This window comes from Notamacropus eugenii, chromosome 3, assembly GCF_028372415.1.
Source record: "Notamacropus eugenii isolate mMacEug1 chromosome 3, mMacEug1.pri_v2, whole genome shotgun sequence".
In the NCBI taxonomy this organism is placed as follows: domain Eukaryota; kingdom Metazoa; phylum Chordata; class Mammalia; order Diprotodontia; family Macropodidae; genus Notamacropus; species Notamacropus eugenii.
Window position 1 is genome coordinate 335257906 of NC_092874.1, and position 21525 is coordinate 335279430.

At 39.6% G+C, this 21525-nt stretch overlaps 1 protein-coding gene across 2 annotated transcripts in view; it reads left to right on the forward strand.

Moving 5' to 3' along the window:
• The window catches only part of DRC3 (dynein regulatory complex subunit 3), a 107301-nt gene that overhangs the window by 66221 nt on the left and 19555 nt on the right, over positions 1-21525 (forward strand). For both annotated transcript variants that reach the window (XM_072650170.1, XM_072650169.1), the window contains 5 exons: positions 772-903; positions 4117-4187; positions 16149-16272; positions 20653-20784; positions 21098-21211. In XM_072650170.1, coding sequence (XP_072506271.1) covers positions 772-903; positions 4117-4187; positions 16149-16272; positions 20653-20784; positions 21098-21211 — 573 coding nt within the window. The remainder of the gene's footprint in view (positions 1-771; positions 904-4116; positions 4188-16148; positions 16273-20652; positions 20785-21097; positions 21212-21525) is intronic.

Consider the following 21525-nt stretch of genomic DNA (forward strand, 5'->3'; position numbering starts at 1 on the left):
GTAGCTTCTGCAAATCTAGTACCATGGCCCCAAACTTGAACTGATTTTCAGAAACGACCAAGGTGGGTTTGGCCCAGTGAACAAAATGTAGAACTTTTTTTTCAGTAATTTTAAAATGCCTTTCTCTAGTGCTCTAGCCAGAAGTATTCTTCAAATTCCCATGCGCTTTCTGCTTCTTAGCACTTGTCACCTTTAGCTTCTATTTTGTTAATTGATCAAAGCCTACTTTTGTTATTTCTGGAAATAAATTCCAAATTTGAGAAGCTGAACAGGATATTGCACATAGTAGGCACTCAGTGGACATTTGTTAGATGAAATTAGTTCACTCTTCACTCCAGTAAATTTTGTGCAATGAAATACTGAATCAGTTTTCTCTTTTATAACTATGGAATTATAATGTACAATATGCTTCTGTTGTAGATGGCTGGCTATCACATTTCTTGGACCCAGTCTTAATACATAGCCCACATTCACACAGTAGTAGTACAACTGCTCTATCTGCTCTGACTCACAGCAATCTGCCTTGTTCCTGAACTCCCCTTAGACTCCTAGATTCATAGACTCCTAGATTTAGAGCACTGTTGAACAAGTCTTTTTATTACTTTTACATTATTCTCTACCTGTAAATCTTGTCTCTGTGATGAGGTTATAAATTCAAAGCCAGGGGTTCAGCCTCATATTTCTTGTGCCTCCAGGCACATGGGCTCATAATAGTTATTAATTGTTAAATTTAAACGGACTGGAATGTTTAATTTTCATATCTGTTTTTAGGTTTTACATGCCATTCGAAATGCAAATGACCTACAATTTGTGGATACTAAAATGAGTGAATGTGCTGAAGAAATCAATCAGTTGTTTGATGTACTCATGACTTTAGAAATGCAGTTGGTTGAACAGTTAGAGGTAAGCCAAGACCCTTGATTATGTAATATTACCTAAATTGTTCCCCGGAGGTTAGGAACTTACTCTGTGGAGTAGAAGGCAATGGCTGTTGTTGTGTTCATCCTTCGTTGCCGAAGAACACCATGCCATTAGAGAAATGATGACATGACTTGCACTTGACTTTGCTTTGGGTGAGGGAGGGCTGTGCAGGTCACCAGCCTCACTTCTCCTCCTGAGCCATCTGAATCCAGTGACCAGATATTCCTCAGGATTACTGGAGATGACCCAGGATGCAATGGGACGCCTTGGCCCCTTTAGGCCCAGGCCTATTCAGTACTCACTTAGGGTGAAGTAACGCCCATTCAGAGAATAGGCCTGTTTAAGAAGTCATCAGAGGATGGTTCCTTTAATGAGGCAAAGAAAAATAACTAAATCAGGCTGAGAGGGAAATAGCAACAGTTACTATTGGAGCTTGGGCAGGGGTCTAGTGTGGTACAATCTATGGGCTTCAGAGTGCAGTAGGTTTAAGGTTTTGGGAAAGGGAAGGGAAAGAAAGGGAAGGATCTAGCCAGTAAACCCTAAGTCAATTGGGCATCTTTTGGCCATCCAAATTTACCTTCCTTTGGATAGGAGAAGGAAGGGGAGGGAGAGACAGACAGGAGAGGAGGAGCTGAGTTACCCTGCTAGCTGTTACCAGTAGTCCAAAGGAGGGCATCAATTTCTCCCCCACAGAAAGCTGTGGGAGGATGGAGGGAAGCTTGGTGACTCTATGTCACCAAGGTCCATGACAGCTGAATTCTTGGCAACACTTTTTGAGCCTTTCTGAATATTCTTGGGCATTCCTTTGGTAGAGATCATAGGATTCTGCCATGGAAACTGAGAAGGTCAGAAAGAATCACAAAGAAGACAGCTTTGAAAATTATGTGTTAAATTTATAATGCATTTAAAAAGAACAAGCTGTACATGATAAGAGAGTTGCAGTTTCTTATACAACCTTTTTCTTTTTTATTAAGTGTATGGAAATGCCCATTTTATTTGGTGTTGATTTCAGAATGAAAAAAAACAAACTCAAATGAGGTACAGTGGTACTTACAACTCACAGTGGTCTTGTAAGAATCTGGGCATGTGGCTGAAAGAATATGAAATACTAACTTGTTCTTGTTGGCCTGTTATTATATGAAGAAATCAGAGTATTCTCAGTGATGGTTTGATTAAACCAGTTTAATCCCATCTTTGAAAATATTTTTAAAATAATTTTGATTTGAAACAGTTTTTTGGGGATATAAAGATGGGTTAATTTCTTTGGACTTTTTCATATATCCAAAGAGAACTATATGACTATCTCAATATAGTTCTTACTTGTGGTAGGAAAGAGATTTTTTTTAATATTAAAGGTCTGAGAGGCAGGGGGGAATAGGAGAGAAAAACAGAGATAGTAATCATAGCTAAATGTGAATGAGATGAACTCTCTCATAAAACAGAAACAGCAGAATGGATTAAAAATCATAATCCTACAATATGTTGCTTACAAGAAACACATTTGAAACAGAGGGATACACACAGGGCAAAGGTAAAAGTCTGGAGTAGAATATATTATGCTTCAGTTGAAGTAAAAAAAGCAGAGGTAGCAATCCTGATTTCAGACAAAGAAAAAGCAAAATAGATCTAATTAAAAGAGATAAAGAAGGAAACTACATCCTGCTAAAAGGCACCATAGATAATGAAGTAACATCATTACTAAGCATATATGCACCAAGTGGCCTAGCATTCAAATTCTTAGAGAAGTTAAGGAAGAAATAGGTAGCAAAACCATACTAGAGGGGGACCTCAATCTCGCCCTCTCTGAACTAGATAAATCTAGGCACAAAATAAATAAGAGGTTAAGGAGGTGAATAGACTTTTAGAAAGGTTAGATATCACAGACCTCTGGAGAAACCTGAATGGGAATAGAAAGGAATAAACCTTTTTCTCAGAGGTACATAGCACCTAAACAAAAACTGACTATGTACTAGGGCATAAAAACCTCATAATCCAGTGCAGAAAGACAGAAATATTAAATACATCCTTTTCAGATCATGATGCAGTAAAAATTACATGTCATAAAGGGCCATGAAAAGATAGACTAAAAATAATCCAATCCTAAAGAAGGAGTGGGTCAAACAACAAATCATAGAAACAACAACTTCATCCAAGAGAATGACCAAAACTTATGGGATGCAGTGAAAGCAGTTCTTAGGGGAAGTTTTATATCTCTAAATGCTTACACGAATAAAATGGAGAAAGGGGAGATCAATGAATTGGGCATGCAGCTGAAAAAGCTAGAAAGAGAAACAAATTAAAAATCCCCAATTAAATACCAAATTAGATATACTGAAAGAAATACTGAAATCTCAAAGGAGAGATTAATAAAACTGAAATTAGGAAATCTGTTGAACTAATAAATAAAAGTAAGAGCTGATTTTATGAAAAAATAAAATAGATAAACCTTTGTTTAATTTGATTTAAAAAAAAGGTCTGAAAAATGTTCAACTACTCAAGTAAGAACAATAAAAAGTAGAACTTACTTTTGAGGACCTAAACAAAGACACTTTATAATTCCAGCTAAAAGTTACAAAATCTAGAAATATATAAGAAGCTTACAATTAAAAAGTAAATGGTTAAAACGAGAACTTAACAGTTTATAAAGTCTATTACTTTAGTAAGTTGATGGATGGAGCAGCTAGGTGGTGCAGTGGCAGCCTAGAATCAGGACGATCTTCATTCCTGAGTTCAAATCCAATCTCTGACACTGACTGGCTGTGTGACCCTAGGAAAGTCATTTAACTCTATTTGCTCAGTTTCCCCATCTATAAAATGAGATAGAGAAAGAAATGGCAAAAGCAATCCAGTATCTTTGCCATGAAAACCTCAAATGGGGTCATGAAGAGTCATATATGACTGAAAACAGCTCAGGTGAGTTGCTGTTCAATCAATCCTTCATATTTAAAATTGCACCTTAAACAATACATGAATTTCCCTGTCACTTGAATAGCAGTTGATTATTTCCTGCTACACAGAAAAGCATATGTAACACTTCAGAAAATGTGATTTTTGATATAAAGAAAAATATTTTAGGTGAATTTCTAAAGGCCCAAATCAAGCTATCAAACATGTTGAATGTGTTCCTCCTTCTTCAGGAGATATTTAATTTGGTATCTAACAGTTTAATTTAGTTTTGCTCTTTGTCCTTTACAGGAATCTATAAATAGCTTTGAAAGGAACATTATAGACATGGTGGGAGTATTTGTTGAAAATGTACAAGGCCTATATCCTTTCAATGGTGTCCCTTCCATTGTCATAGATGAAATTATAATATGTTGCTGGGATCCCTAAGATTACTACTACAGGTATGATCATTAAGTTGGTTAAAGATTGGTATTTGGGGTGGGGGGAGACTACTGTTGTATGGAGTATGAAATTTTTTTTAATATTATTGGAACTTACATGTTCAAATGATTATAATCTTTTCCAAAGGAGTTATAGTGGGAAACTATTTGTTGTAAAAATGGCCCCTGTTCAGAACATATTTAAATTTTTTTCTCTAAGAACTGTCTATAGAGCAAGTTGGCATCCCATAAAAGAAACTGATTTCATTACTTTTATAGGTATACCTCACTGTTTTCTTTATCTTGCCAATACTAATATTGCCTAGATTGATAATGGATGTTATTCACTGGACTTACAGCTGTGCACAAGTTAAATAGAACACAGTAAAATAAATAAGTAAAATAATAATTTTCATTGACATAAAATAAGCCTTACAACTTTTTTACATCTTTAAATGTAATATATCTTCTTTTGCTGCATTCACTTTTTTTTAACATGATTTTGCATTAAGTTCAAAGATTCTGACATATTTTTTTAATTCTTCATCATGAAACCACACTTGGATGACACTGGAGAGCAAGCATAACTTTAGTAAACGCTCAATTATTCTGAGTCTTGCTTTGTAGGCCGGAGGTTTTCAATGAGGTTTAAATCAGGAATGTTCTCAGGCTATTGAAACATATTTATCTCTGTCTCTTGGCTAAATTTCTTAACCTTTTGAAATGTATGTGTAACATGGTTCAAAGTTGTATTATAATATTCCATCTCCATTTGAGAATTTCTATACATCTGTAATAATTCTTTTCCTGAGTATGTCAGTACTCAGTACAGTATATCAGAGTTCCCTCAATGGGGATAAGATGTTCAGGCTCACTGGACATAAAAAAAATCCCAGAACATCTTTTTGAAGGTGGATGTTTTACAGTCTGACAATGTCCAGATCTTACAGATTCACCTAGATTTCTGCCTATAGTTTTCATATATCCTTAAGTGAAAAAAAGTGAATTTCATTAGTCAAAATGACTTTTTTTGCCCATTCTTCAGTAAAAATAGCTACCATTTATGCGGTACTTCTTAAGGTTTGCAGAGTGCTTTACCCATTATGCCATTGGTCCTACAAAAAAAACCCTGTAAGGTAGGTGATATTATTACCCCCATTTTACAGATAAAGAAATTGAGACTATGAAAAGTCAATCAACTTGTCCAGAGCCACAGAACTACTAAGGCAGGTTTTGACCCCAAGTCTTTTCTTATTCTATGCCTAACATTCTGTCCATTGGGCCACGTAGTTATAGTACCCTGTTCTTTCATTGTCTTTCCCATTACAAGTGATTTTTTTTTATTCCAACAGCTAGCAGATTTTTTAAAGCTAGTGTTCTAGCTGTTCTTCCAACTTAACGAAAACTCAGTCACATTGTAGAGGACTCAATAACAACTCCACTAGCTGCCAGGTACCTCTGAAGGTCTTTACTTTTTCTGTAAGGGTGAATTAGGCTGTTTTGCGACAATACTTTTTGTGAGTCCTTAGCATTGTTTTTCATTTTTGAACACACTTTCCTTTGCTCGTCAGCTGATTATCGTGGGCTTCACTCAGTTAACAAACATTTATTAAATATTTAGGATGTTCCAGAGACTGTACAAAGAAATTGCCTCAGTTTCTGCCTGTATCCCTTCTCTTCCCTTCTCTCAGAGACCCAAAATGACAATTTTTTTCTTTTTTTCTCTCTCTTTTTTAAAAATTTATTTATTTATTTAACTTTTAACATTCATTTTCACAGAATTTTAGGCTCCAAATTTTCTCCCCTCTTGTCCCCTCCCCCCACCCCAAAACACCGAGCATTCCAATTGCCCCCATCACCAATCTGCTGTCTCTTCCATCATTCCTCTCTGCCCTTGTCTCCATCCTCCCCTCTGTCCTGTAGGGCCAAATAACTTTCTGTACCCCTTTACCTGTATTTCTTATTTCCTAGCGGCAAGAACAGTACTCGACAGTTGTTCCTAAAACTTTGAGTTCCAACTTCTTTTCCTCCCTCCCTCCCCACCCCCTCCCTTTGGAAGGCAAGCAATTCAATATAGGCCAAATCTGTGTAGTTTTGCAAATGACTTCCATAATAGTCGTGTTGTATAAGACTAACTATATTTCCCTCCATCCTATCCTGCCCCCAATTACTTCTATTCTCTCTTTTGATCCTGTCCCTCCCCATGAGTGTTGACCTCAAATTGCACCCTCCTCCCCATGCCCTCCCTTCCATCGTCCCCCCCCACCCTGTTTATCCCCTTATCCCCCACTTTCCTGTATTGTAAGATAGGTTTTCATACCAAAATGAGTGTGCATTTTATTCCTTCCTTTAGTGGAATGTGATGAGAGTAAACTTCATGTTTTTCTCTCACCTCCGCTCTTTTTCCCCACACTAAAAAGTCTTTTGCTTGCCTCTTTTATGAGAGATAATTTGCCCCATTCCATTTCTCCCTTCTCCTCCCATATATTTCTCTCTCACTGCTTGATTTCATTTTTTTTTAAGATATGATCCCATCCTCTTCAATTCACTCTGCGCACTCTGTCTCTATGTGTGTATGCATGTACATGTGTGTGTGTGTAATCCCACCCTGTACCCAGATACTGAATAGTTTCAAGAGTTACTAATATTGTCTTTCCATGTAGGAATGTAAACAGTTCAACTTTTATAAGTCCCTTATGACTTCTCTTTGCTGTTTACCTTTTCATGCTTCTCTTCATTCTTGTGTTTGAAAGTCAAATTTTCTTTTTAGCTCTGGTCTTTTCATCAAGAATGTTTGAAAGTCCTCTATTTCATTGAAAGACCAATTTTTCCCCTGAAGTATTATACTCAGTTTTGCTGGGTAGGTGATTCTTGGTTTTAGTCCTAGTTCCTTTGACTTCTGGAATATCCTATTCCATGCTCTTTGATCCCTTAATGTAGAAGCTGCTAGATCTTGTGTTATCCTGATTGTATTTCCACAGTACTTGAATTGTTTCTTTCTAGCTGCTTGCAATATTTTCTCCTTGACCTGGGAACTCTGGAATTTGGCAACAATATTCCTAGGAGTTGCTCTTTTTGGATCTTTTTCAGGTGGTGATCGGTGGATTCTTTCAAAATTTATTTTGCCCTCTGGTTCTAGAATATTAGGGCAGTTTCCTTGATAATTTCATGAAAGATGATGTCTAGGCTCTTTTTTTGATCATGGCTTTCAGGTAGTCCCATAATGTTTAAATTGTCTCTCCTGGATCTATCTTCCAGGTCAGTTGTTTTTCCAATGAGATATTTCACATTATCTTCCATTTTTTCATTCTTTTGGTTTTGTTTTGTGATTTTTTGGTTTCTCATAAAGTCATTAGCCTCCATCTGTTCCATTCTAATTTTGAAAGAACTATTTTCCTCAGTGAGCTTTTGAATCTCCTTTTCCATTTGGCTAATTCTGCTTTTGAAAGCATTCTTCTCCTCATTGGCTTCTTGAACCTCCTTTGCCAATTGAGTTAGCCTATTTTTCAGGGTGTTATTTTCTTCAGCATTTTTTTGGGTCTCCCTTAGCAGGGTGCTGACCTGCTGTTCATACTTTGCTTGCATGTCTTTCATTGTTCTTCCCAGTTTTTCCTCCACCTTTCTAACATAATTTTCAAAATTTTCTGAGCTCTTTTTGAGCTTTTCCATGGTCTGATCCCATTGAGTGGGCTGGGATGCAGAAGCCCTGACTTCCGTGTCTTTCCCTGATGGTGAGCACCGCTCTTCCTCATCAGAAAGGAGGGGAGGAGAAACCTGTTCACCGAGAAAGTAACCCTCTATAGTCTTGGTGTTTTTCCCTTTTCTGGGCATTTTCCCAGCCAGTGACTTGACCTCTGAATATTCTCCTCACACCCACCTCGCCTCCGGATCCTCCCAGCCAGCACTTGGGGTCTGAGACTCAAATGCTGCTTCCCAGCCTCAGGGCTTTTGGCGGGGGTGGGGCTGCTATTCAGTGTGAGATCAAGTTCAGCTGCCCGGGTGGGGGCAGGGCTGCCTCACGGGGTCAGTTCCCTCAGGGGGTTTATGCAGAGACCTTTAACAATGGATCCGGGCTCCTGCCTGCTTGGGGATCCCCGGTCTGCTTCCACCTCCACTGGTGCCTCCCAAGGGGGCCTGAGTCATGGGGACCCCCCACTCCTCTCTCGACCCGCCGAAGAGACCCTCTCACCAACCCTTGTCACCTGTGGGTGGAGGGACCTGCATGGCTGCTGGAGATTCTGTCCCTGAAGCCTGCTCAGATCTGCTTCTCTCGGCGCTGGGCAGCCAACGCAGGGCTGGCCTCTGCTCTGCGTCCGCAGCGTGAAGAACCTTTTGCGAGAGGTTTTTAGGCTCTCTGGAACAGAAATCTTGTCCGCTCTGCTGTTCTGTGGCTTCTCCTGCTCCTGAATTTATTGGCAGCTCTTTTCTACAGATATTTCATGGGCTGTGGGTTTGGAGCTAGCGTATTTGTGTGTTTCTACTCCGCCATCTTGGCTCCCCAATTTTTTTTTTTTAAAAGAAAGCTAATGCATTTTTGGTGGAGCTGTGACTTTGTACAACCATTCTGGAAAGCAATCTGGAATTATGCAAACGAAGTTGCTAAAATATCCATAGCCTGTACAGCAATTCCACTGCAAAGGGGTGTACCTGGCCCCATCTATATCAATATATTTATCACAGCCTTTTGAAAATTTAATATTTTTCCCAACTACATATAAAAACAATTTTAGCATTCTTTTTCACAAATTTTGAGTTGCAAATTCTCTCCCCTCTTTACACCTCCCCTCATTGAGAAGGCAACGCAATTTGACCTAGGTTATACATATGTAGTCATGGAAAACACATTTCCATGTAAGTCATGCTGTGAAAGAAAAAACAGACAAAAAACCCCAAGAGAAATAAAGAAAAAGTATCTTTGATCTGCATTCAGGCTCTATCTCTTCTTTCTCTGGAGATGGACAGCACCTTTCATCATAAGTCTTTCAGAATATCTTGGATCATTGTATTGCTAAGAATAGTTAAGTTATTCCATCATATAACATTACTGCTACTCTGTACAGTGTTCTCCTGGTTCTGCTCATTTCACTTTGCGTCAGTTTATGTAAGTCATATAAGTCTTTCTGAGAACATCCTGCTTGTCATGGCATAATAGTATATCGTTACAATCACACACAACAACTTGTACAGCCATTCCCCTACTGATGGAAATTCCTTCAGTTCTCAATACTTTGCCACCGTTAAAAGATCTGCTATACACAGCGTTTTGGTTTTGGGGGTTTTTTTTGTGATAGCAAAGAACTGAAAGCAGAGTAGCTGCCTATTGATTGTGGAGTGGCTAGATCAACTGTGATACATGCATGTAATGGAGTATGACTGTGCTGTAAGAAATGATGAATATGATGAAGCATGGGGAGATGTCCATGAACTGATGCAAAGGGAAGAAATCTGAGCAGGGGAAGCGATCTGTAAGATAACTAGAACAACGTGGACAGAAAGAACAGCCGCCACAAAACAGTGGAAAATGAATGTTAGGAAATTCTAAAGATAAGCTTGGCACCAAAGAAGATCTGTCAGGAGATACCTCATCCTAGGTCTGTGCAGTGCTCAAAGTTGGCAGGGTGTGGGAGGGTAGGAACATGGCATATGATGTCAGTTTTTCTGAATTTTTCTTTTATTCTTTTTTTCTTTCATCTTTTTTGGAAAATTCTGTGTAATGGTTCTCTGGAAAGGGGAAGGAGAAAGATAGAGAAGGAAATACAGGCCATGTAAAAATAAGAGATATCAATAAAATCTGTTTTTAAAAGAATAGGAAATGTTCCATAAACCAATCAACACAAAAAACTCTGGTGTTATATGCAATGTTTCATAGCCATAGTCCCCGACTTCCACAAAAGAGTGGGGAAAGGGAGATGTCTTCTCACATCTCTTCTTTGGGGCCAGGATGATTCTTTATGTAACCCTAACAGACTTTTCTGAGATCCTGATCCTAACTCTCACTCACACTAGAAAGTTTGGTTCCCAGAAGGCATCTATATCACACGTCCATATTCCCTGACCCCCTACAAGGGTTCTAGAGGCGCCCTGTGCAGAGGCAGTGGTGGCTTATTCCATTGTGTTCCCCACAGTACCAATCATTCAGGGCCTATTAATAGCTCCTGATTGAATAGCATTGCTGAGCTTCCTACTCTCAATTTAACCATTGATTTCTCTTCAATACTGATTAACCAATTAACATCAGTTTTACTTTTTTTTATAAGAATACTTGCTGAGAAGTTACAGCAAGAACAAAAGTACAGACATATATCCCAGAATTGGGGAATACCCTCCCCTCTATTCGTCAGACCCTGAGGAGAATGGGCGCATAATTAAACAAATGCTACACGCATGTCTCCCATCATGGGGTTCACTTCCTGAGTATGACCTCGCCCCTGGACAGGCTTGCAGGACATGACCACCTTGGTTACCCAATCAGCTCATTTCTTTGTTGAGTCTCAGGTCACTCCTCAAGGATGGCACAGCTCTAGCTGGTGACCTTCTCTGCAAGTACACAAGGTCATTCACCCTATCCTCAACCTTCCTTTATCTCAGAACAGGAAAGAACAGGTTCAACAGCCACAGAAGCCACGTGGGGGCTGCCTCAGCATCCTTCATCAGGAAGCCAGAACAGTTCATGCCTTCTTTATCACTAGGGAAGTGAGAAATGAATTTGACTAGTCTTTTTTCCTACATGTTCAGTTCTGGCTCAGCAGCCAGTTAAAGGCTTTTCTTCACTGCAGGACATAGGCAGGAAACAGTCCCAGAACACTTGTGCATGCTCTGAAGTGGAGAGCTGGGACTCTCCATTCTGCGTCACTGTGCACTTCCAGAAGAAGGTGGTCCAGAATCTCTGTGGGTCAACACCAGGTAGAACCTACTGTGCCTGCTCCCACGATGAGGCCTTCATGTGAGAGTCCCCCATTATACTTGTAAGGTGCTCACATTTGAACAGAGGAGACAATATACATAAATCAGTACATAGAAGTTAAATAAAGAGTATATAGAAGGTAACCTTAGAAGGGATAACATTAGCTGCTGAGGGGTCCAGGAGAGGCCTCCTAGAAGAGGTTATGCTTGAGCTGAATCTTAAAGAAAGCCAAGAATCCTAAGAGTTCAAGGTTATAAAGGATAGTCACATCCATGCAAAGACCAGGAGAACTGAACTGTAGTGTACAAAGAGGAGCCAAGTGGAAGGATACTGAAATGGTAGGAAGGGAGCAAGTTGTGAAGGGCTTTACAAGCCCAACAGAGGACTTGTAATCCTAAAAGTAACAGGAAACCACTGGAGTTTATTGAGGGGGTGGGAGGAAAAGGGAGGTGAGGGTAGTGACATAGTCACACCTACACCAAACTAATTTTTAAGAAAATAACTTTGGCAGCTGTGTGGGGGATGGATTTCAGTGAGAAGACAACCAAGGCAAGGAGACCAATCAGAAGGCTGTTGCAGTGGTCTAATCAAGGTGATGAAGGCCTGAAATGGGGTAGTGGTTATTTGAGAGGAGAGACACATGAAAGAGATGTAGAGAAAGCAAATACAAGATTTGTTAGGTGATTGTTTATGTGGGATGAGTGAAAGAGAGACGTTGAGGATGATGTTGAGGTTGCAAACCTGGGAAACCAGAAAGATAGTGTTGCCCTTGCCAGTAATACAGAAAGTTGGAGACTTTCACAGTAGCTTCTGTGATACATTTGTAGGTAAAGCATACTCTCTTAACAGGTACACTTTTCTACATTTCCCTGAAATAATGTTTGTTCTTAAAAACCACAAAATTAAAATTGCAAAAGACAGCAATAAAAACCATTTGTATGGTACGAAACCTAGCACTCAGCCAACAGAAACAAACTAAACTTGGGAAGACTAGCTCAGTATGGTTTCCTCACATCAAGGTCAGACGTTCTGAGTCAGCATAGTATCAATAGGCACACACAGGCACAACCATTGCTGCTTCCAGATGACATATCAAAATGATTGCTTGTCCCACCTAATTGGCACTCCACGGTAGTTTCAAGTGACTCTGAATTGTTTCCAAAAATCAACCATGGGCCAAAGATTTGTCAGAATTAACCTTTCCATTTAAAAGTGGACTCCACATGGTGGACTTTTAGAACATGGGCAAGACTTGCACAGGATGGACACTTACGATTGTGATCTATGACACTGGAAATCACTCCTAGATTGATGAGGTCTCCGATCCATTTGAGAAGAAAATAGAAGTCAGCTGATTAGGTTAAAGATGAATAGTTCTAAACTAGTCTCTGAAGTTTAAATGCAACTTTTTATGTTTATCTCAGATGGTTATATTTGGTATACTGCTATGCTGCTATAAAAGGGCCATTTTGTATTCTGCTCCAAAGGCTACGTCATTAGATAGAAATAAATTCTACCTTCTGATACTGGTCCAGAAAGACTTTTTCCTAGAGAAATATTTCCTTTTTCTTACTTATTTAAGGAAGACAAGTGTTTATGCTTAAACATTTTATGGAGAACAGAGATAGGAATTCCTTTGTATGAGAAATGGTTGTTTGACTGAAAAACTAGGATACTATCAGTCAACACGTTCTGAGGCAGTATTACTGCAGAAAGCCTTCAATATAGGTTTAATTGGGCCTCAAGGTACCATGTTATTTGTGGATATTTAAATGTTATTTCTACATTGTAGTCAGTGGTTTGGATTTTGAAAGATGGTAATGAGAAAAAAAAAAAAGAAAAACACTTCCCTTGGACTAGTTTTTTGAACTAGAACTAGAGACCTCCAATAGAAAGGGCATTTACTTTCAGGCTTATAATTTCAACTTGAAGATAGGGTGGTTTTGTTTATAATTTTAAAAATATTTTTTGCACTTCAGAGCATGAAGGATACCATGGAAAAGATAAAGGTCTGGACCTATGAGGTCTATCCCAAATGTTCCTCAAAGGCTCAGTTCTGGGGTCCTTTTCTCTCCTTTTATCACTCCATCAGTCAACACTCATTGAGGACCTATTACGTGCAAGAAGGCACTGGGGTAGGCACCAGGGTGATGATGTCTGATAGTTTTCTAGATAGATGAGGGAGTCGTCCCCACCTTCGGAATTTTAAATTTGACTCCTCTTCCTCCCCAGCTGGTTCGTACTTTTCAGTCACTGCCCTGGAATTCAGGGGTATATTGGACCCAGCTTGTACTGAAGTCAGCTGTTAAATTGTTAGTATGAGCACTGACACCTCAGAATTGGGAAACTATAAATCCTGACTTATTGTTTTGCTGATCGCCCAGATTTAAAGTTATGGAGAAAATATCAATGATGCAGATTAAACGTGAAAGCAATGTTATGCAGACATTTTTTTTTCCTCCTGGAGAGCTGGTTGTGGGGAGAGAAGCAGATCCAATTTAGTTCTGCCTTTTAGGAAGTATAAAAAATTGTGACTTAAGACAGTAATTGAGATTCTCTCTCAACTTTGTTTGGAGCCCTCAGTTCAGAAAGATCCTAACATTTTTAGACAGATGTGATGGACTCCTTTGTCTTCCTCTCTGTTCCAATCTCATGACCTGTTCCGTTGTAGCACCTATATTTGCAACTAAAGGCATACACATCACAAAGTACTTTTATATGAAAAAGATCAGGAGTCAGAAATAGCTTAAGGAAATATAGAAATCATTTAGAACATTGTTTAGAATGTTAAAAGTGGAGTGGAGTTAAGCTTCTGTCGGCCTTTCTGGCCACATCTCTATTCAGTGGATGGGGGGAGGAAGAAGAAGTAACTACATCACCACCCCAGTTTTTGTATTTATTCCAAGGGCTCATCCCCTGCTAGCTTTGGGGATGTGGAAGGGTTTCCCATAGGAGGTGACACTGCGTTGAGACTTGAAAGAAGCTAAGGATTCAGAGAGGCAGATATGAGGACACTCCTGGTGGAGAGCACAGTCTGGGCAGCAGCATAGAGGTGAGCAAGGAGACCATATTGGGTAGAACTTAGTGCCTCGAGGGGAGTAAAGTGAAATAGTTTTGGAAAGGTAGGCTGGAGCCAGACTATAAATAGCTTCCTTTCTTTTGAGAATTTAATTTTTAAATTATGAATTTAAACATCCTAAAAAAAAGTATTTCCAAATAGCAAAACACAAAGAGTGGACCATACATGAAATCAAGAATATCTATTTCACACCATTTGCCTTTTCTTGAAGCATATAATGAATTACATATGTTACTTTTAAAACTGTCCTGATTCTCTGTGCATTCTTCTGAACTTCCTTCTATTTTCTTCGGCACCATTTGAAAAAACGTTTCAGTGCTTTCTTTTTTGGCATCACTGTTGCAAACATCCCTTTTCCGTCCTACCCCCATCCCTTCTTCCAATTAAAAACCAGAGAAAGAAAAAACCCAACAAAACAAAGCATAGCTAAGCACACAGTGGCCGTAGCCAGAAACATGTCTCTTTCTACACCAAGTCCATTCCTTCTGTTAGGAGATGGGGAACATACTCCATCATGGGTCCCCTGGAGATGCGAGTGGTCACTGCATCAATCAGAGTTCTTAAGTATTTCATTTATGAATGGACTGAAGAATTTATATTTTATCCTAGAGATAGGATAAATAGATAGTTTCAGTTCCCAGTAAAATTTCTTGAGCAGTGATGTGACCAGATCAGACCTGTGCTTTAGTAGTAGATTGTTTTGGCAAGTATGTGAAGGATGGATTGGAGAGAGGCAAGACTGGAAGTATGGAATCCACTTAGGACACCTTTCCCTTGAGGATCTTATCTGTCGCTTTCTATGCAACTATCATCTCCATATATCCAGTCCTGATTGCCATCTAACTCCCTGCCAGAAATCTCTGGGATGTACTGTCAAGCATTTCAAGTTCAACATATGTAAAAGAAAATTTATTTACCTTTTCCCTAAACTCACCCTTCTTCCAAATTAAGGGTGCCGTCATGTCTCTTCATAAAGGCTCATATCCTCTGTGTAATCACTCACTCTTCTTTCCCTCCTCCTTGTACCTCCCCCTCTCCATAATCTCTCTCACATAAGTCCACTAGTCTTAAAGGACTATCACCCTTTTCCAGTTCCTCATTACTTCTCACTCAAACTATTGTATTAATCCCGTAATTGGTCTCCCTGCTTCCAGTTTCTTCCCTCTCTAATCCATCCACCAAAACCACTGCCAAAAATATCTTCCTATGTAACAGAACTGTTCATGAATGCACTCCCCTAAGCACATGGCTCCCAAATGCTTCCATAAAATACATACTCTCCAGGCTAACAATTAAATCTTTTCATAATCTGCCTTCAACCTACGTTTCCAGCTTTATTTCATGTTACTCTGTTTCAGGAACTATTTGGGCAAACTGACCTACTAGTGGTTCCCTGAATTCAGTGTTCCATTTCTTACCTTCATGCATTTATGTGAGCTGTGCCCCCATGCCTGAAATGGATTTTTTTCTCATCTCTGTCTCTCAGTATCCTTGTTGTCTTCCGGTTCTCACCTCTGGGACTGCCTCCTCCATGAAGCTCTCCCTCATATTCCACTTGTTACTACTCAGTCTCGACTCAGATTGCTTCATATTATTCTTATTTGTGTATGTTAGCTCTCTTCTCCAAACTCCTTGAGGACATGAATTGTTTTATCTTTGTATCCCACGGTGATGCACAAAATGCCTCTTTTATTAAATGTTTGTTGAACTCTGTAGTTTTTCCTTTAAAGAACAGTTTTTCAGATTCAAAGAGTTTTAACTGAGTACCTAGTTGGTTGAAGTGAGTGAATCTCCTTTTTGGGACAAAAATGTCCTTCTTAAGTAAACTTTTGGTTCTTTCATCATTGTCACATGTAGTCACCTCAAACCATTCTATTATGATAACCTGGTCTTATTTGCTTAACTTACATTCGTGTACGATGGCCCAGTGCCGTGACCTAGAAAACCATCACCATGAGAAGCTTCTGGAGATCTCCATAAACACCCTGGAGAAAATAGTGAAGAGTGAATTTGATGAGGACCTACCAGAGGATGTCCGAGCGGTGAGGCTTTCAGCTTTATAAAGAGGTTATGGTATTATAGATAATATGAACAGTCATGTTTTACCATCTGTGTGAAGTGATGGTCTTTTGACACTGATGACAGGGCAAAGCAAGTGTGCTTCAAAAAGTGGACTGTAAGTTACTTAAGAGAAAAAAGGAGAATATAATTTAGATGCACTAGACTAGACCATCAGAAGGCTTCGTTTCTAGTCCTGGTTCTACTATTAATATATGTTGTGACATTGGGCAAGTCACATTTCTTGAGTCTGTTTTCTTGTCTTGTAAACTACTCAGCTGGGATGGATGAGTATTTCTCAAATTCAGTTTTCTATAGAATGCTTTTGGGCTGAAAATATATTGATGGAACCCATAAATGTCAGTTTTGGGCCATAGGATAATAAAAAGGATCAGGAAAATTTTGGAATAGAGAAATTAGGCCCATCTTAGAGCCCCAAACTGCTGTAAGATTATATATGCAAATATTCATATTTTCATGGAAATATGTGCTTTACACAGTAGTATTTTGATTGTGTATCCACACACCCATATGAAGAGAATGTGGTATGTATGAAGAGTGTGGTATATTGAGAACCTGCCTTGAATTAAGGGTACCTGGTTTCAAATCCTGCCTCTTACACACTCTGGCTTTGGCCAGGAAACTCATCCTCTCGGTATCGTAGGCAATTCTACCTGCATTGGCATAGTTTCCTTACAGCAATTTCTGTCCTATACTAATAAAATCATAAGCTCAGCCCCTGCACAATATAGGTTTATGTCTAGTATTTAAAGGAAAATGTTCACCTCAACATTTTCACATGGGAATATGTGGAATACAGTTTGTGGGACTAGACTGGGTAATCACTAACATTCTTTCCAGCTTTTAGTTTCTGTTTGAATGTTATTTTTCCCCAAATGAATGCTAGAGATGGCAGATTCCAAGGGCACTGTTACTACCCTACCCCAATCTGAAATATAAGACTAGTGTGTGTGTTTGTCCTTTGTTGCCAAAGAAGACCACGCCATTAGAGAAATGATGACATGACTTGTACTTGACTTTTGTTTTTGAGTGAGGGAGGGCTGTGCAGGTCACCAGCTTCACTTCTCCTCCACAGCCATCTGAATCCAGTGACCAGATATTCATCAGGATGACTGGAGATCACCCAGGATGAGGCAACTGGGGTTAAGTGACTTGCCCAAGGTCACACAGCTAGTGAGTGTCAAGTGTCTGAGGTGAAATTTGAACTAAGGCCCTCCTGACTCCTGCAGTGGTACTCTATCCACTGCACCACCTAGCTGCCCCTATAAGACTAGTAACACTATTTCAACTACATTTAATCATCCTTATTACATAATATCTGAAAATGCATTTCAAGTGCTAATTAGGCAAATCAGAGACAACTCTCCTTTAGCAACAGCAGTTCCTTTGCCATCCCTCCCTTGCCCCCTCACCAGAAAGAGGCCTTGACTGGGGGTTAGGGTGGATTGATCAGTTATGTTGGTTACTTCCGCAAGTGTTCTACATTGAGGAACAAAGGACAGTTGTTTCTATGAACTAAGACTCCCTATGGTCATATATATCCAATAGTTAATAAGTCAATTGTTCTTAAGTCAAGAGCCTGCATATGAATTTTTAAAAAGTTTTCATTTTTTCATTCTGAACAGCCTCCTCTTAAAGCATATAATAAACTCAATGTTAGTTACAAAGCTGTCCTGCTTTTCTCTACCTCTCAACATCTCTTCCAAGCATTTAAAAGACTCTTCAATGACCTACTTTCTTCTCTTCTCGTTTGCATCCTAGCCCACGATTTCCTTCTATTCCCTTCCCACATTAAAAACAAACAAACTGGGTGGGTGGGGCGGGGCAAAACTGACAGGAAAGAGGGCAGTTGAGAGGAGGTTAAAGTTAGAAGCAAAACACTTTCAAGAATGGACAGGGTAAAAGGAGAGAGAGAGTAGGATAAACGGGAGACTAGGAGGGAGGCATACGCATAGTTGGTAATCATTACTGCAAAAAATGTTTTTATAGTGAGTTTCTCTGATAAGGACTGCATTTCTCAGAAAATGGAGTCAAATTTATAGAAATAAGAGCCATTCCTCAACTGATAAATGGTCAGAGGCTATGAATAGGCAGCTTTCAGACAAACTATCTATCTATAGTTATATAAAAAATGCTCTAAATCTCTATTGATGAGAGAAATGCAAATTAAAACAACTCTGAGCTACTACCTTACACCTGTCAGATTGGCTCATATGATAGAAGAGGAAGATGACAGATGTTGGAGGGAATGTGGGAAAATTAAATTCTAACGTACTATTGGTGAAGTTGTATACCGAGTCAACCATTCTGGAGAGCAATTTAGAACTATGTCCAATGGGTTGTAAAACCATGCACACCCTATGACCAAGCAGTACCACTACTAGTTTTGTATGCCAAAGATATAAAAAAGGAAAAGGACCTAAGTGTATAAAAACCTATAACAAATAAGCACAGTCAAGCAAAACAAACCCATCCATTGGTCCTGTCTCATTATGTGTCTAATTGTGTCATTCTTCTCTAAAAAGGAGGGAGGTAGTACACCTGTAGCATACCTGTAGTATACTCAGAGGTAGTACACCTGTAGTATACTCAGAGGTAGTACACCTGCAGGACACCTGTAGTATACTCAGAGGTAGTACACCTGTAGTATACTCAGAGGTAGTACACCTGCAGGACACCTGTAGTATACTCAGAGGCAGTACACCTGTAGTATACTCAGAGGTAGTACACCTGCAGGACACCTGTAGTATACTCAGAGGTAGTACACCTGTAGTGTACTCAGAGGTAGTACACCTATAGTACCCCTGCAGTACACCTGTAGTATACTCAAAGGTAGTACCCCTGTAGTACCCCTGTAATATACTCAGAGGTAGTACACCTGTGGTATACTCAGAGGTAGTACACCTGCAATACACCTGTAGTATACTCAGAGGTAGTACACCTATAGTACACTCAGAGGTAGTCACTAAAATTGTTGGCTTGGTCCTACTCAGTTCGTTCTTCATCAGTTCATACATGTCATACTAGGCTTCTCTGAAGCCTTCTCTTTCATCATTCCTTAGAGGTCATTAATAGTCCACTATATTCATCTATCCTAATTTGTTTAGGCTTCAGTGGAAAGCTCTGAAACCGCATTCCAGGTCAGTGACACAGCTGCTGCCTCATCCCTGTTACATGCTCTGACCTGTACATAACCCCAGGTCCCAGCTTCCATCCATGTGTTGGAGAGCTTTGCATAGACCTTCTTGGGTGGGCCCATTCCCAACATCCATAGTTCTCTAGCTGTTTTCCTGTGTTGATCTGGACTGGAAAAAAATGACTCACTGTGGTTCCTCCTTGGATTTCCTGGTCACCACTCAGGCAGACACTTTTCTTTGAACTTTGGGGGAATAGTTGTGGGAGAGTAGTCTGTATTTAATGTACTGTGCTTATCACCAAGGACCCAAGGACCAACGTAAAAGAGTCCTTTGGGTTGGGGTCGTTCAGTTTTATTAATGCTCTTATTATTGAAGGAAAAAATGTCTACTACCAACTAATACGACTGACTACCATATGGTCTAGATCTAGAAGGGAACCTTGGTGAACCTTTGTTTACCTGCCTCATTTTACAGAGAACAGCGCTGAGCTCTAGAAAGGCAAGAAGCTTTTGTCAAGAATCGTGCCCAGGTCTTCTGGCTCTGAATCTTGGACTTTATTCATTGCACCATGTTACCTTGTCCAACGCCTTCACTTTACAGAAAGCAGAGACCAAATAAACTGCAGTGGCTGGCTCAAAGTCATACAAGCCGGCACGTGGTAGAGCCAGGATTTGAACTCCTGAGTGCAAACTCAGCGTTCTTCCCACTCTATCACTACTTTTCCCATCATTTGTACTGTTATACTTCAAACTTTTGATCTCATTTCTCACTCCCTGATAATCTAATGGCAAAACACACTGGAATAAAACAGTAACAATGACACCTAACATTTATATAGTGCTTACTACGTGCTAAGCACTTTACAATTATGATTTCATTTGACATTCACAACAACCCTGAGAGGTAGGTGGTGTTAGGATTCCCATTTTACACGTGAAGAAACTGAGGCATACAGAGGTTAAGTGACCTGTCCAGGATCACACAGCTAGGAAGTGTGTGAGGCAAGATTTGAACTCAGGTCTTCTCTGGAAAGACAGAAGCAGCTTTTTCTAACTGGCAGCTGTCAAACTGGCTTACCACAGGGCTGGCTCTATCAACACTTAATGAATTTCTTCTCTTACATTCACTTGGTACTAAGCTGATTTTCACCCTGGCTTATGCTTCAAGTCAAAATGTATCCCGTATTTAATCAATTTTATTCACTAGCTTTTTTCTGACAAAGATACGGTTGTCAATGCAGTTGGCGCATCACATGACATCCACCTTCTGAAGATAGACAACAGAGAAGATGAGCTAATCACCAACGTCACCAGCTGGTGTACCGCTGTGGTAGATAAGGTCAGTAAACAATGGCGACCAGAGAGAGGGACTGGAAAGTCACATGGACTGAATATCTCCCACCTCACCCCTTGCCCTCATAAATAAAAACATAGACACTGATTTTTAGTTTACTAGTGATCCAGTGTTTCTAACTCATTCTAAGTTCTACAGAACTGAGCAGATTAGAACATTGTGAAGAAGGATCACTCATCCTCTATGCTTTTTCATCAAAATATTGAAAAATATTAATCGTGTCAAATTTTGTCAGTCACTTCTTTATTCCTAAACTGGACACCATAAAGGAGATCATTCTTTGGTTTCAAATCCGCAGGTTCATAATGATGAACTTGATAGGAACCGAAAACGAGTGAAGGAAATCAATCAGTATATTGACCATTTGCAGACTGAACTGGACAACTTGGATTTTGGTGACCTTCTAGATTAGGTAAGTCTTCACACAAAAGAGAGCCCCCTTTTCAGAAAGGAATATTAATTAGGGCCCAAACTTTGCTCATGTACTTGAGGGGCCCATGGCTGACAACTTCTGTAAAGATAGTTACCTAAGTTTTTCAGTATTTTCCTCGTGAAAATAAGCATAAAATGCTTATTTTATTGCATTAAAATGTATTTAGATTTGTGAAAAATAAAGACAAAGATCAAGCCAAAGTACTGATCACTGTTTCAGGCAGGTCTATAGAGGCCACGTGGGGATCGATGGCTCCATTTTCACTGCAGCCCTCTGTTGGCCATGCAAGTTAC